The 16673-nt window shown below is 35.5% G+C and overlaps 1 protein-coding gene across 20 annotated transcripts in view; it reads left to right on the top strand.

Moving 5' to 3' along the window:
• ADGRL2 (adhesion G protein-coupled receptor L2) overlaps window positions 1–16673 on the top strand; it is a 388201-nt gene that overhangs the window by 350977 nt on the left and 20551 nt on the right. For 16 of the 20 annotated variants that reach the window (XM_083846278.1, XM_083846287.1, XM_083846290.1 and 13 more), the window contains 9 exons: window positions 772–957; window positions 1995–2033; window positions 4963–5146; window positions 7272–7394; window positions 7659–7864; window positions 8960–9133; window positions 10180–10389; window positions 11405–11625; window positions 12910–12976. In XM_083846278.1, the coding sequence (XP_083702404.1) occupies window positions 772–957; window positions 1995–2033; window positions 4963–5146; window positions 7272–7394; window positions 7659–7864; window positions 8960–9133; window positions 10180–10389; window positions 11405–11625; window positions 12910–12976 (1410 nt within the window). The remainder of the gene's footprint in view (window positions 1–771; window positions 958–1994; window positions 2034–4962; window positions 5147–7271; window positions 7395–7658; window positions 7865–8959; window positions 9134–10179; window positions 10390–11404; window positions 11626–12909; window positions 12977–16673) is intronic. The other 4 variants (XM_083846291.1, XM_083846288.1, XM_083846293.1 and 1 more) reach the window with 1 other exon arrangement.

Raw genomic sequence — 16673 nt, 5'->3', positions numbered from 1 at the left:
GCAAGCATTAATAATTCAGTTAGTTGAAACCATCTTTATTACTCTGTGTTCATTTGAAATAGGAGTAGTTACGTGCATTTCGTTTGTAAAGTATTTACCAAAAGTTAGGTTCATAAGTATGTTTAAGCACAATCTTGCACTAAGTAATTGTATTGAGTCTGTGCTTACATGTTTTCATCACGTTTTAAAGCAAAGTAGCTTTTCTAGTGTTTTTGCTTAATAAATCAAATATTATAAACCACACAGCAAAAAGTCTGGTATGCAACAAGGTTTTTTGGTTCAGGGAAAATAACACTGTAATAAATAGATTTTTGTATGAGTGCATTAATAACAGTATGATTAGAACACAGAGCCACTTTCTGTGCTTTCCCTCCTTACTGAGATTTACTGAGTTTATGAAAACTGGATAATTTGTTGTCAGTACCAGGCTACTTGACTTTCAAATGCCTCAAGCACTAGTATGAACAAATAGATTTCTTACTGTCTGATAATGGCAGTAAAATAAAAGTGAGGATGAATAGAAGATCTAGCCCAAAAGTCCCAGCCTGATTTCTGGTTTTGATGGCTGTTAAGAACTGCTTTTGTGTGTCATGGATCTAAGAACCTTTAATCTTTTGAGATAAAGAGAACGTTATTGGTCTCAATTAGTTGCAGATTTCAATGTATGTGTAAATGGTTATTTCACCACAACAAAGGTATGCAGGGAATTGGAATTAGGAGCCGCAAGCAGAACAAGAGACCCTGCTGAGATAATATAAATTGTCATTTCAGATCAGAAGTGGAGAAAATGCTGCTAGTCTGGCCAATGAACTGGCTAAACACACCAAAGGACCAGTCTTCGCTGGCGATGTTAGTTCATCAGTGAGGCTGATGGAACAGCTCGTGGACATTTTGGATGCTCAGCTGCAGGAACTGCGGCCCAGTGAAAAAGACTCAGCTGGAAGGAGTTATAACAAGGTACACACTTCCCTTCAACTCTTCCTGCTGGGATAACCATTGCCCTTGATTTTTTTTTCTCTTTCAGAAATATTAATCTATACTTTGTTCCTGTGTGCTTATAGTTTTGGAATAAACATGTAAGAGAAAACAACAGTAAATGCATAGCAGAAAGTTGCAATTACCTTCTTTAGGGAATAAGATAAAATTCACAATAGCTGACTGGTGCTCAAAAACAGCTATGTGTCCCTTATTAAAATCTGGAATATGTTAAAAATAATGTGAGGGAGTTGAGTACTAGCTTACAGAAATTCTGTACCAAATCAGTATTTTTATCCAGTGATCATTTTAACCCTGAACCATCCTGAACAATCAGTGGGATTCAGCATAGGTGCAGGGTTTTGTTTTAATCTGACCTTCTGCAAAATAATAGCAATTTCTTAGACTTTTTAAGGCACCAACATCGCTTATAATTGATCTTATATGTCAAGATATATCTAAAATGCAAAGACATAGGTTTTGTCTGGAATAATGCTCAGAGAAACATTTCAGAGAAAAAATATGTCTTACAGTTTTAGATACAAATCATAAAAGTGTTACCATTCCTGTTTTTCTCAGAAGAAATGCTGTATTTCATGGCCTCCTCCTTGCCTAAGCTTAGTCAACAAGCTATAGACAAAACTTTTTTAGCGTGCTTTATAGAGAGAGCTCCATGCACTCTTCTGTTGTCTTGGCAATAGTTTTATTTACAATCCCTAGCTACCCTTAAAAGAGTTTTCCCAGAGACAGATAAAGTGACCACACAGGGATTTTCTCCTTTGACCTTTTCACACAAATCCCACTGTTCGGGAAAAAATACCTGGGCACCTGTATACCGGTTGGGAAAAAAGTTTCCTGTATGATGTTTTTCTGTAGTCATCGTTGGACGGAAACTAAATTAACATCCAGACTCTTTATAGTTCAAATTAGGGATTTGAAACACCAGACTAATTTTTGGATATCTCTGAAGCTTTCCAGAATGTATCTAACTTCTGATTTTCTTTTTTCTTACTAAAAAGCTCCAAAAACGAGAGAAGACATGCAGGGCTTACCTTAAGGTATCTCTCCTGTGCTGTCACCCTGCTTTCTCCCTGCTTCAGCAACCTGCCACGCTTATCATCTTGCTGCATGATCCTATGTATTTCAGTCTTTGATAAATGTGTATTGTGCCCCATATCAACTGTACAAATGTTGGCTTTGCACAGGTATAACACTCAGGAAAAAAAAGGTCAAAGTGTATACGTCTTTCACCTCAACTTATTCCAAAGTATAAGAGGAGAAATAGTTATTATCTGAATTGGAAATAAAATCTCTCACATAATACAACTTTTGGTGGAGGAAAAAGCTGGCAACTTAACAGAAATGACTTCAGCTTGGTAGTATTGTATATCAAAGACTGTTTAGAGTTAATTTGCTTGCATGAAAAATGTACGTTATGTAGCCTACTTTGTTCTTTGTGTATTCTTATACCTAGTAAAATGATTCTTCTTACAATTTTAAGAGTTGTTACAAAGGCCAGATTCAGTGATTCCAGGATTAAATGGCTAAATTTTCAGGACAAACATTTCTCTAGCTTTACTAGTAGAATATATGCCACATGTCCCATTAACCAGGCTATGTGAAAGGCACGTAACACATTGCTGCCCGATTTTCAGTTTCTTTCATCTCTGGTAAAATGGTTGCCCACAGTGGCCAGCTCCTGCTCTGTGATACAATGCCAATAATGCCACCTCATGCCTGTGAATAAGAGAAGAACATGCCCTAGGATAGATTGTATCTGTGTTTCTGAAAATTTTTATTGCACTTTTTTTTAAAGTTTCTTTTAAAATACTGTTTTTCACTTGTACCTTCTGAGATAAAATGTAAGAACAATTTTTAAAAAGAACTTTAAAATGCTTTGCAACATAATAAATAAATTCAGACTGTTACTGAAGAGACACTTCTCTATAGCAGGCACTCTGTCTTTTATCCTGCAGCTTAGGAAAGTGATGGGAGATGTCCAGTTATGGCAAAAATTTGACAAAAGGAGACCAAGATCTGGAGATAAATTCACTTCTCAAATAATAAATATAATTTTTTTTATTAGAAAAATGTTTTTTTATTTTTATTTTTTAATAGTGAAAAGAAACACAGCAGGTATTTAGTAGACTGAATTTTCATTCTTCGTTTTCAATAGTAAACATTAACATGAGAAGAGCAATTATTGGGTTGCTTCAACAGCTGCATCAGAGGGGCCACATGGTCTTCCTACTTTCCCGCTCATCTTTGTCTGAGTGGAGAGAACACCTCAGAAATCTTATTGGACAGGTGATCATTTACCACAGGAAAAATGCAGAGTTAGCTCATCCCATAATAAACAAAAACTATTTCAGATTAATAAATGCATACCATCAGCACTAGATGGAGAAACACAAGAAACCATAGCCACAACCTTAATTTTCGACTGGTGTCATTTTCTGTAGGTCTCAAATGGGCTTCTCTGCTTAGATAAGACTAATAAACCTCTTGAAATGACAAATCAAAAGCTGACTTACACTATGCAAATGAAGCAAGTTCCTACTTTGTGACAGAGGATTCATTTGTACCTCAGATTAGAGGCTCCAATCTGTATTTCTTGGTGACTAATGAATCTGGCCTCTGCAGACCAATTTCTGTTCCACTCTAGTTAATGGCTGCAGCAGTATCTGTGTGAGCATTTTGACTATTCTGTCTCCCATTAGAGAAAGAAAAAAGGCTTTAATGCCACTTCGAAGTATCTTCCACCTGCCAGGAAGGTCGTGGTGGCTCACAATGCAGACAGAAAGAGGATATTAAAATGGATTAGGCTAATTAATCTTGCTCTGACAATAGCCTTGACCAACTTTTCCTATTCCTATTGCACAATATAGTATTCCAGACCAACATCTTTCTGTTTGTACACTGTGTTTTGTTTCCATTCCCAATACTTTCAAATTGATCAAACACATTATATATATGCTTAATGACACATTATGACTCGGTAAATGGGACAGAGTAAACAGGGTGTTTCAGCAATGCATGGCATACTCAGTGCACAGCATACTCAATGCACAGCTACATTATGCATTAATGTAAGAGCCTGCCTTCAATTGATTAACTGATTACTGTGATTGATTGGATTATTTTGTAAAAATAATGTAATCATGTCTCTGAATTCTTTTCTTCCTTATTTACTGTTACTTTTTATGCAGCTTAATGAACCTTAAAACATAATGATAGAGTTGTTGCAAGAAAGACTTAAAATGGCAGCTTTATTCAGTTTTTCAGTTTTGCCTTCTCTGATAACAGGGACAGTCAGTGGACATCTTGTTTGCTCTATTGATTTCCTTTTTTAACTGACCTTTGTGCAGGAATGGGAGTTAGTAATCTTTTTAAGTATCTATGAACAGGTACAGGAACAGGAGGAGGAGTGAGAATGGCCCAGGCTAATTTATATCCACTGAGTCAGCTTCATTTCATGCCTCCTGTAATAAAGAAGGCAGTTTGTCATAGACGAGCAGTTTATAGCACAATGGCTGCATGAGTTGTGCTAAGTTTCCAGAAGAGTATTATTGCCATTTTAGCCTAAGCTGCAGAATGCCAATTTTGGCATTAGTATTTTTAAATAGAAGTTATATATTTTGACATTAACTTTATGATGAAAGCTTCAGGCAAAACTTCTGGCATTTATTTTTTATATTTTTTCAGCACATTAACAAAGCTGTCTTTATATGTGACATGAGACGAGTCAAATCTGCATGTTTACCACTTAGAGACCACACAATGCTGGTGGCTAACTGTACTTCTATTAATGCTTATCCAGCAAGGGGATGGAAAATATTTTTATTTTGAAAATAGTTTTATAGTGCCATTAAATCACAGTAAATCATTCTGACAGTTAAGTATTATAATTGTCACCAGATAACGTTGGAAATTTTCCCCAGCTGCCTAGGGCAATCAGACCTAATGATAGTTTTCTAATGAATGCAGGCAATTGTTGATACAGTGGACAACCTGCTCAGGCCTGAAGCACTGGAGTCCTGGAAAGACATGAATTCTTCAGAACAAGCCCATGCAGCCACAATGCTACTGGATACATTAGAAGAAGGGGCTTTTGTCTTAGCTGATAATCTCTTAGAACCAACAAGAGTCTCAATGCCCACAGAAAATATTGGTAAGTGAATTTCTTTTCAAGTATTAATTAAAGTCCTGTGCATTGCTTTACACAAAACAAGAAAAAAATATTCTGGGTTGCCACATGCTCTTTGAAAGGTGAGCTGCACAAAATTTTTAGAAAGCTATATGTTACCTGCCTGTGTAGCAAAGGATTTGCTCCTGAGGAGGGGAGAAATGCTTTTCTCGTTTACTTAAACAAAATTAGCATTCTTCTTTAGTATCATTAATACAGTGTATAATGCAAAGTAGTTGATATTGTGAAGTTGATTTAACTGAAAAATCATTAGCAGAATGTATGGATATGAAGAGTACTTAAATGGCAAAGTATGGATTTTTTGAGGTAACTGCTTTCTGTAGGGCTGCGGAAATGCTTTCCTAATATATATAATCTGTTCCTAATGAATTTAAATTACTTTTTGCAATGCAGTCTTCCAGTTAAATATTTTAGGCACTCAGAACATAGGCCAAATGTTTATATTAAACATGACTGCCTTCAGGTAAAAATGTGTTCAGTGGACTACATCTCCCATAATGCAGAATAGTTATGCTCCAGAGACTGCAAAATAGCTGAAGATAGTTGGAGCATAATTTGGAATTTAAGTGGTGACAGAGAAATGAAGGGGTTTGGTATTAGAGATGTGCAAATATTGGTACGCGGGATGTGTTAAAGCAAAAATCATCGCTATGCATAAAATTAAAATTCCTTCATCTTATTACAGAGGTGAATGTAGTCTCAGTGAAGTACAAGGAAGCTGAAAGTCTGCTAATTTGAGGGATACCGAGATGGAGACTTGGAATAGACTCTGAAATGAGACTTTTCACGTTTCAATGTCTGCATATTTGTAACTGTAGAATATGATTCTGCCTAGTTTTTATTGAGTAGGAAGATACTGGGAAAGGATCAGGAAGGGTGTTATAGCCTGTTATAAAGTTGTTTCTGGGGGAATGAGGGTAGAATTGCAGAAAATCATCTGAGAAATTAACCGTTATTATTTCCTCTAAATTATATTTTAAAATGTACTTTGGTTTTGTGGAAAAAAAAAATCTTTTTCCCAAATACATGTGTTTCATTCCTAAGACCTTTATTTCTAAGACCTTCTAAGGTCTTTTCTAAGACATTTCTAAGATGCACCCTTGTGTAGAGCTGGACATCACACTTAGGATGTACGTGCAGTTCCATGGAGCTCAGTAGACTGTCTGAACATCACTTCCTATGATAAGCTACCATCAAATTGTGGTAGTGCATCACTGATGCCATGCAAATCTGAATAGACCAGTGCTGAATTCCCAACACACTTACTTGTACGTGGTTTAGAGAATGAGGAATGATTCTCCTAAATTCCTTTTGTAGGTCCATAGTTTAGACCTATGGACTGATAATTAAACTAGTTTAATGTAACATAAATATTTGACAACAAATTGACCACTCTGACCCATATAATTTACATATCTCAGGAAATTCATTCTTTGATGATAATCCCATGAAAGCTGCCCAGTATGCATTGCGATATGAAATTAAAACTGAGTGAGATCTAAATTTTCAATTTAAATGCTTTTTTTAGCAGAACCAATACATTTTTTTTCCTATCAACCTTTATACAGAATTATATTTAGGATATATATATATATATATTTAGATATGAATATCTCTTTAGCTAAATACATGGCATAGGTATACTTAGGCATCTATTTGCTGACTTTTAAAACCTCTTTATATCTAAATCAATACTTGAAGTTCTAAATCTGCTGGCTGCGGATATTGCATAGTCGTTAGGAGCTTCAAAATAAATGTTTATCTGCAATATGTGTATACATGGTATTTTAAGTGGATTTTTTGGTGGCACACATTAAAGCAAGGTTTGATGTCGTGTTTTCACTATTAAAATACTGTCATTTTAGTAGCATGCGCTAGGTTTAATTAAAGTTTAAAGAGACTAACTCTACGTAGTTGAAACATGCCAGTACAGATCTGTCTTTCTGGTGGCAAATGAGAACAGCAGTGTAAGAAAACTAAATAAAGATTGGGGGAAATAATTGTCATCTGGCATATTGCAATCTGGCCAAAAGACTACCTCTGCATCCTCCTTTTTAACACTTGTTTTTTTTTTCTTGGGTCTGCTTAGTTTTGGATGTTGCAGTGCTCATTACTGAGGGCCAGGTGCAGGACTTGAAATTTCCTCAGGGCAGTAAAGGAGGCAACTCGATTCAGCTCTCTGCAAGCACCGTGAAACAGAACAGCAGGAATGGTGAGTCCTGGGCACATAGCACTGCAACTCCATCACATTTTATAAAACCTACATTACCTCCCCTAGTTAAAAAATCAAAACAAAACACAACAAAACTGCTCTGTGGCTTTTTCTTGAACATAGTGGGTACCTGGGCTTTTTTCTTCAAATCTGTAGCCTGAAAATGCCTCTCTGTTTACTGATTTTCCACTCCTTAGGGTACAGGTTGCAGCTTTTCTGTATAATTGTCTATGGCATGATGATGGGATTTGTTTTCTTTTGTAGGGTTAGCAAAACTGGTTTTCATCATTTACAAAAGTCTGGGGCGTTTTCTTAGCACTGAAAATGCAACCATAAAGCTGGGCAGTGACTTTGCTGGGCGGAACAGTACAATTGCAGTCAACTCCCACGTCATTGCAGCCTCTATCAACAAGGAGTCTAGCCGGGTGTACCTGACTGATCCTGTGCATTTTACTCTGGAACACATTGATGTGAGTTATGCTAATGAATTAATGGGAAGGTCATAAAATCAGCAAGAGAGAAAAGCAATGCAGAAAAATAACCTTTTTTCCATTTGAATTTTAAATGTTGGTCTAGGTCAGAAACATGAGCTTAGTTAAGTCTATGAACATAAAATTAAATGAGCCTGGTTCAGTGATTATTAGAACTTAAGTGTATTCTTAATGAAAGCTAATTCAGTAATCAACATGAAAATGTAAATGACTAATTTGTTTCTAACTGAAAATTAACTCTTACCTTAGTAGCAGGGTAGAAAACAACTGTTAAGATTCATGTTTGTCTGATGTAGCAAATTTAAATGACACTTAAAATTTTACATCAAATTTGGACCAAGCTCTGGAAGCCTATACAAAGGAATTGCTTAAAATGAATTTATTTAATGAAGAATAAAGTATTATATATATATTTTTTTTAATGCTTTAAATTTGTGTATATTTTTTTTAATGATAATTTACTTGATGTGTTTCTTTACTCTTCTGTTTGATCCTTTCTGTTTTCATGTCTCACATGGGGAAAGTAAATAGCACAGTGACAGAGAAAATATGGTTGGATTTTCCTTCCATTTTGCCCTTTTTTATAAATCTGTTTTGATTGCTTTTTATCCAAATAGATAAGACACTGAAGAACTAAATTTTTCCTAATGTCTGTTCACATGACTTTGGCCTGACCAAATGTGAGAATCAAAGGAAAAAGATCATATTTTCAAATTCTCAGTTACAGGAAAAAAAAAAAATCTCTTCAGAATAAATTTGCTGTCCTAATTTCACAGACAGCAAAAATGGCTATAATGTACCACCGGTGCATAAAATTGTAAGATGGAAATTGTAATTGTTTAAAATTGGGTCTACAGTAATTGAGACTACACTTTAGAGTGTTTCGGACTATAAAGTCCCTTTTAAACTACATGTCTTCCTTGTATAACATAGTCCACAATTTTGCTGATGAAAAACTTTATTGTCCGAAACATGCAAAGTTTAATCTAAATTACCCTTTGCACATATTAAACAATTGTTATTGCCATCTTAGTGTTTAAAATCCTGATTTTATTTTATCCTTTTATCTCCCAGCCTGACAATTATTTCAATGCAAATTGTTCGTTCTGGAACTACTCAGAGAGGACTATGATGGGATACTGGTCAACTCAAGGCTGCAAACTGGTTGACACAAATAAAACTCATACAACATGTGCTTGCAGTCACCTAACCAACTTTGCAATTCTCATGGCTCATCGGGAAATAGTGGTAGGTAATATTTCTAGCCATCAGCAGGAAACAAACTTTCAAAGATTTAGCTTTAAATTTTCAGCAGGATACAAAATTGCTGAAGTTTCTTAAGTATTTATAGCTTCTACCTAGTTGCTCCAAAACAATTTGCTTTCCATAGCACTTTTCATTCTCACTCATAAAGTTACAAGTAAGATAACAGAAAAAGAAAGACAAGGAAGGACAAGAGACTTCTTCAAGTCATACTTTAAAGTAAGCGACCAACTTAAAACCATTTTACAGACTTTGCATTACAGTTGGAGACTACTGGGGGGCAGCTATGCAGGCTGTTCCCACAAGCACAAGTGCCAACTCTTCTTAAAGCAGGAAGGTCAAAGAGTTGGTGATGATATCTTAAATGCCTTTTCATACTCTGAAATTCTATTGTCTAGTTAAAGCATTTACTGGATGGCAAGGGGCTTAGAGGAGGCAATATTTGCAAGGAAATGAGGCTTTTCATAAATCTACTGTATTCTGAAGGGAAAATATAACTGAGGTGACAAAAATGATTCTGCTGCAACTGAAGGAAGGAACCGTCTTTAGCTGAATGAGAGATTAGATGTCAAATTACATATGCAACATATTCTGCATTTTGTCCTAATGGTTGTGTAAATCATCACTTTCTTCTCCACTGTGGAGTTGCAGATTTGTAGAAAAGAACATGTACGCTTACAGGATGTCCAATGAAAGTTCTTCTCTTTTCATCAGAGCCTAGTGGTGCTTTCAAAATGTTATGTGTCACCAATTACTTTTGCCTTACAAGTTTACAGAAAGTCATAGGAAAAGTGAAAATGCTACCTAATCTGGCTAAAATAATAATCTTTTGCTCTTAGACCTGCTCCTCTTCTACTTCTCCTAATCTTGTTCTTCTGGGAAGCTGACCTGAGGCTGAGAAATTACTGAATACATTTTGTTCATCTCATGTAATGAACAAGTAACTTTTCTGGATGCTACCTGTGAAAATAGATTTTTGTTTGTGCTCATAAGGAGTCATATTAATTTTCTCCATTCTTGGTTATTTCTAGTACAAAGATGGAGTGCACGAATTGCTCCTCACTGTCATCACCTGGGTGGGAATTGTCATCTCTCTTGTTTGCCTGGCCATCTGCATCTTCACATTCTGTTTTTTCCGTGGCCTACAAAGTGATCGTAACACTATTCACAAGAACCTTTGTATCAACCTATTCATTGCTGAGTTCATTTTCCTAATAGGCATCGACAAGACAGAGTACAAGGTAAGGCTTCTGTGTGTGTACTGTTCTTTTTCTCTCAAATGACTGTTTGAAACAGATTGGAATTAAAACATGACAACACTGCCAAGCTTTCAGCATTCTGACACAGCAAGTCTCAAATGAAAGCTCTAAGTGAAAATAAGATAGACATGTTCATAAATAGTATTTGCATTCATCAAAAATATCGCTGTGGCCTTAATTTCCCACATACAGCACTGCTTTTCATTTTCCATTGAGAAACATCAGCTATTAATGAAGCAGGTGGTTTAAACTTCTGAAAGAGGAGCTGAAATGAAATGTTGATATACCAGTAACGTACGTATGTTCTCTCTATATATTCTCATAAGTCTCAACAACTATCGACAATTTTTTCATATATATATATTAGTACAGAGACTTACTTATATATTTATTCATTTTTGCACTGCACATTCATGCAGGCTTTTTGTCAGTATTTGTGAAATTAATTCTGTCATTCAGAAGCAATTCATTGTGTTGAAATCTAATAATCTGGTAGAGTTTCATCCAGAATTCTGCTATAGAGGTGAGAATTTAGACTGGTTTCTATTATGACAGTAGAAACTTCCAAAACTACATCAGATAAAGTGACTTGATGGCTGCTTCATAATTTTAAATAAGAGGTATTACATTATGCATCTAGAACCAACTGTTCATGCTTCAGATAATCTAAACTACAAGCCTTAGAACCATATCAATTTCAAAACTAAAGTGTTGTTTATAAAATTGAAAACCACTGTATAAGTGAAAATTGGAGGGTAAGGGTGTGGTTTTCATATCTGCATTCATACTGTTTGGCTTAATTTCCTTTTTGCAGCTGCTGTGAATGCATTAGTATTTGCAGATGTTCAGTATGTGTTTTCAGGTTGGGAAGATGATCCTGAATTTATGAAAGATCTCTGATAGATGTATGTGCTGTTCTATTATACCCTATTTGATTAGAGATGTAATGATGTGAAGATTTTGTGGTTCATACTTCCATCTTTCTTTTTCTTTTCAGATTGCATGTCCAATATTTGCAGGTCTCTTACACTTTTTCTTCCTGGCAGCCTTTGCCTGGATGTGTCTAGAAGGAGTGCAGCTTTATCTAATGTTAGTAGAAGTATTTGAAAGTGAATATTCTAGGAAGAAGTACTATTACGTTGCTGGCTACCTCTTCCCTGCTACAGTAGTTGGTGTCTCAGCAGCTATTGACTATAAGAGCTACGGAACAGAGAAAGCGTAAGTAATTGCAAGTGACCTGAGTGTTTTTCAAGTGAATAATTTTTTAAAGCCTATTAGCTGTCAGAGGGTCCCTGACAGACTAAAATACCATCTGAAAGTTTTATTGGTAAGAGAATGGCAATGCTGTGCACAAATTACAATCAAGTCTTTTGTAATTCTCTAGGTTCAGCGGATTTGTACTCTAGAGAGACCAATTCTAAATTATGGTCTTTCTTTTAGCACAAAAGATTGACCTGAAACAAATTGAAAAAGTAAATAACTTTTTGGCCTCAAATGTGTATTAAGTAAAAATTCTTCTCAGCTTAAAGTATCTGACAGGCTTAACCACCCAGTTTTAACCTAATGCTTCATTAGATCTCTTTGTTCAATTGGCCCTCTAGCTAACTTTCATCCTGAATTGTGATAGTACAATATTCTAACCCATATAGTTCACTTTGATAACATCTTATCAGGCGAGTAGAGCAGGATTAAAATTAGCCACTGCTTTTTATTTATAAAAATATAGATACATATAGGAAGTGACAGAACGTAGACAGAAAACATTTCTGAGGATTTGAGTAGCTGGAGGCATGAACTTGCCTTCCAGTAGCGTTTCCTTTGTCCTTTGATGAAATTAGTTACAGAATGGCAGGATACTGTTGACTACAAGAAAGCTGCTTGATTTTGCTATTGATGAAAGACAAATAAGAGCGATTCATCAGGGAACTGTATGAAAAACAAATCACTAAATGAAGTCAGCCCTAATAGGTTTACACGTCATTTAGTCTGGTGTCATGTAAATTCTTTCTCTCCTGTCCAACTCCCAATTGGGACATTTCATTTATACCAGATTGTTTTTCAGAAAAATGTGTCATCTGAACAATTTCTGTCTCATATTCTTTAGGAGTAAGCACATTGCATATGATACAAAGTTAAAAGCAGATTCTTAAAATGTCACAGAAAACTTGTGAAAAGTATTCACTGATGTTACACTCAGTAATCAGTGACAACACCTGTGACCACTGTGACTTTTAACTGGAAGGAGAGAGAGCTCATTTAGTTTTTGGTTTTGTTTCTTCTTTCTACGTTAGCTATTCTGATGATGTATTTTGATGTTCAATGGTGTTATTAAACTGGACTCACCAGAAGAGTTACAGGTTAGGAAAAACTGTCCATGGACTAAGTGATACTGTGTACTGTTTATTGTTGTTTACCAACAAGATGTAAGATTAAGAAATATTTCTGCACTTTTCATTCATTGGACTGTTCACCTTTCAATCTCTTTTTTTTTTTTTACCATAGTTGCTGGCTCCATGTAGATAACTATTTTATCTGGAGTTTCATTGGGCCTGTTACCTTTATTATTCTGGTAAGAACTTTCTTTTCTCCTTTCCTTTTATGTTGCCTTACAGCAAAGTTCGAAAATCAAAAGAATGATTAACATCAGTCAATACCATTTTTATTCATGAGACATTTAATGAAAATTCTTATAAACAATTTGTAGCATGACCAGTGGTTATATAAATGTTTAGGAGTCTTTAGAGAGTGCTGACCAAATGATTAATTGTCAAAGCTATGGTGGCACTTCAGCATAGTCATTTTTTCTTAATGGCTTGAATGCTGAAGGTTGTATTGACATATGTAGTCATATGAAAAATCAATGAAATAATACTAAACCTGTTTTTTTTTTTTTTTTAAGGAACCATTATTATTGCTTTCAATTGAGTTACTATTGGACATGTTCCAGAATTTAACTGCTAACTATCCAATATAATTATCTCAAAAGGATATTCTAATGCATTGGATAATTAAGAGAATCTTATATCTTGTTATATTTATACAGTACTTATATCTATATTTGCATATGCATATTTTTCGATGACTGTTTCTGTATGTATTTATGCTACATGCAGTGTATATCAGACACCCAAGTTCATCTGTTTGAGCATAAACAATAGAATATTATGTAACCAAAAGCTTATACACATTCTTGCAATCAGCTGCGTAAATTCATTGTATGCACACATACCCATATATACACCAACGCCTTTGTGCCCCGTTGTCCTTTTTATACATCCAGTGTCCATTCTCTGAGCACCACTGTGCAGTTTCAGGTAAAAAGCGCATAGTCGTCTGTCAACCCAGGGAAAAAACATCTCCCTGTTATTTCAGGCTAATAATATCAACACTGTACAATCCAAGAATTTGGAAGGAAAATGAATGCAAAATGTACATTTTGTCTCACCTTGTTTTTAATCTGGTAGTTCAGGATCTTTAAACCTGGCAATGCTCAGGAAATACTCAAGAAGGCTGGGGCTGGGGACTGGTATATAGAAAGCTTTTTCCATAACTGCCGATAGTTCATAAGGATGTTTTCATGCTTCTGAAAGTCTAAATAGTTGCCTGTACCTCTGCCTTTATACAGTAGTGGAGTTGTGAAAAGTAACAGAAGTTACTACTTTTTCTCCCTGAAGGGCATTCATCAGGCAGAATTTTGAAATTTCTGACTGTTATAGATCTGTATGCCAGACATACATACTATTTGATTTTTATTTTTTATTTTTTTTAGCTTATAGGTTACTTCTGCATGTAAGGATAAACTGGGACTTTTATTTTGGAAATTTCAATTAAAAATGTACCCAGCCAATCTTTCATAAGTTCCTTATTCCCTCTCGGTATTGTTCTTTATTCCCTCTTCAATATTGAAATAAGCTTACGTGTATTTAGGTCAGTGTCACTCACTGTTTACATCAAAAACTGTTTTAACTCTTGAGTAGCCCCTTAAGAAAATACAACTGTTCAGCATAGTTTTTGTTTTAGTTCATTGGCATATTTTCAAAGAAATAGGTTTAGATCTGTATATATAAATTGAATTAGAAACATTAAAATCTTTACAAGATTTTTGTTTAGTCCATTACAATTTTGCGGAGTTTATTCTAAAAGCATTTAAATTAAATCAAGTATCAGGATTGTAGTGACTTTTAAATTAAACCTACAGTTATGAAAGAGATCCTTTGTATTTTCAATTAGAGGTGATATTTTTCAACACAAAGTTGTTCCTTCCAGTTGTAATGATTACTAGAAAATTGTTCGAAGTTTCATGTCACGGCAGTTCAGTTACCTCCAGTCTGATTGTGTGGTGATAATTTCACTTTCTGTGTCTAGCTTTTTATTTTATTGTTACTGCAAGTATTTTGCTAAGTCACCTCTATTTCAGTCTTGCTTTAAAATAACATTTCGTGTGGGAAGCTTTGGGCATTGCTGACAGCTTTTTCGCTTCCTCATAACCAGGTCAGAGTGAGAATAGAGGTGAAGGACATTTAATCATATTGACCATGTACAGACATAGTTCACTATTATTTACTGGCCATGACATTATTATCCTCCAGCAAATCATTTAGGCTGAGACGCAAAAGGCCTTTGGGAGCAGTATTCCCAACTTCAGAAATATGAAACAGCAGGTAGCAATCACAGCACAGTTCCTGGGAGTAATTCTTCTCTAGCAATTGCTTTGCCCTCTAATCGTCCCAACTGAGAAAGCAAAAGAGACTGGAGGAAGTGTAAGAAGTGTAATGGCTGAAAAATAGTACGTTGCAGGCAGTGTAACCAAAGAAGAGCCATATTTGTACAGTAGCATCCTTAGTAGTGTGTAAGAAATTCACTTTGGTAAGCTTTTTTGACATGTTAAAACAATTTCTTGACAATGTTGATTACTACTTTAATTTACAAAATTTTCTCTGAGCTTATAAGCAGTTGCACTTGTATCTGTATATGTGTTTGTGCAAAAGGATGTGGAAGTAAAGGAGGGGAAGTATGAAGTTCCTCAGTACATCTTCTGAGGAACTTCCAACTTCACTGTTTCCATAGCCTGCCATGCCTTTGGGCACCAGGGTTATTATATCTATGAGAAAAGAGCATGTAAGTAATGAGCGGTGGGAAACCATTAGTATGCCTGAAATGGTTTAATGAAAGCTTGGATCATGACACGTCAGGAGCTGTTCTTATCATTTGGACAGCTCCATCTGCATCTTTAATAATTAATTCAGTTCAGAAAGAGTTCAGCTTGCACACTCATTTAGAAGCCTTCTTCAGAGAGCACTTCTCTCACTGCCAGTCCCAGAGAGAAATAGGCTTCTGCATGGCTAAGAGCAAAGATCTGGAGATACAAGAACAGTTTTAGAGCTGCATTTGCCAGGTAACAAAAGCTCTGGGGAGTTCAAAAAGGGTCAGAACATGTGCAGTTCAGCTAGGTTACTTCAGAGTGGTGTTTCTGTTCTTCTGTCTTATCATATCCATGTCAGCACTGCAGGCTGTGTGGAATGAATTTTAAGCTGCTAAGCTCAGGCAGACGTGATTCAATTGAGCAGGTTGATGGCTATAAAACAAACAGTGCACTCCTGTAATCTGTGGTGAGAAAAGCCTGAGTATTTGATTTATATGTAGATCCTTGTTCATTCATATCCAAGAAATGGATGAAGTTGATTTGACTTTAATTCAGCCAAAACAACTAGAGTTTGCTCCTCTCAGATGGAGCCAATGTATTAGGCTACCAAAGGCCTCTCAAGCAAAAATTCATAGGATGTCCTGTTTCATTAGCATAGGAAAGAGCATTTCTGTTTTTCACTCTGACTGAGATGTTCACTAAAGTCTATATGTATAGATATGGATGCACACATATCTAGCTCCACATTTAAAAGCAGACTGTATTTGCAAGCTTTTGTATATAAATCATATTTTTTTTTACAGTAGACACTTGATAAATGGTATTTATCTGTTGCTCACAAGGGAAAATTTATCATAATTTTTGCAAAATCTGGCTTTCTTTGGCTACTAATTCATTGTACCTGTGACTAATTCCAATCCATTAGTCTTCTGTGCAGGTTATTACATCCACTTTTTTTAAAAGGTAATTTGACTTGGAGACATTCAGTCTCTTAAAACTATATAGGTTTCGGGTGACAAAAAGACATAATCCCTACCTATATAATCTATCATATCGAGTACCTTCTGATTTCCAAACCAGAGCTGGCATTGTTTGTGTTGGATCTGAAAGAAATACGATCTTC

This window comes from Anser anser (assembly GCF_964211835.1).
Source record: "Anser anser genome assembly, chromosome: 8".
Lineage (NCBI taxonomy): Eukaryota > Metazoa > Chordata > Aves > Anseriformes > Anatidae > Anser > Anser anser.
Note: the sequence above shows the minus strand (reverse complement) of the source record. Positions and strands in the feature narration are given on the sequence as shown.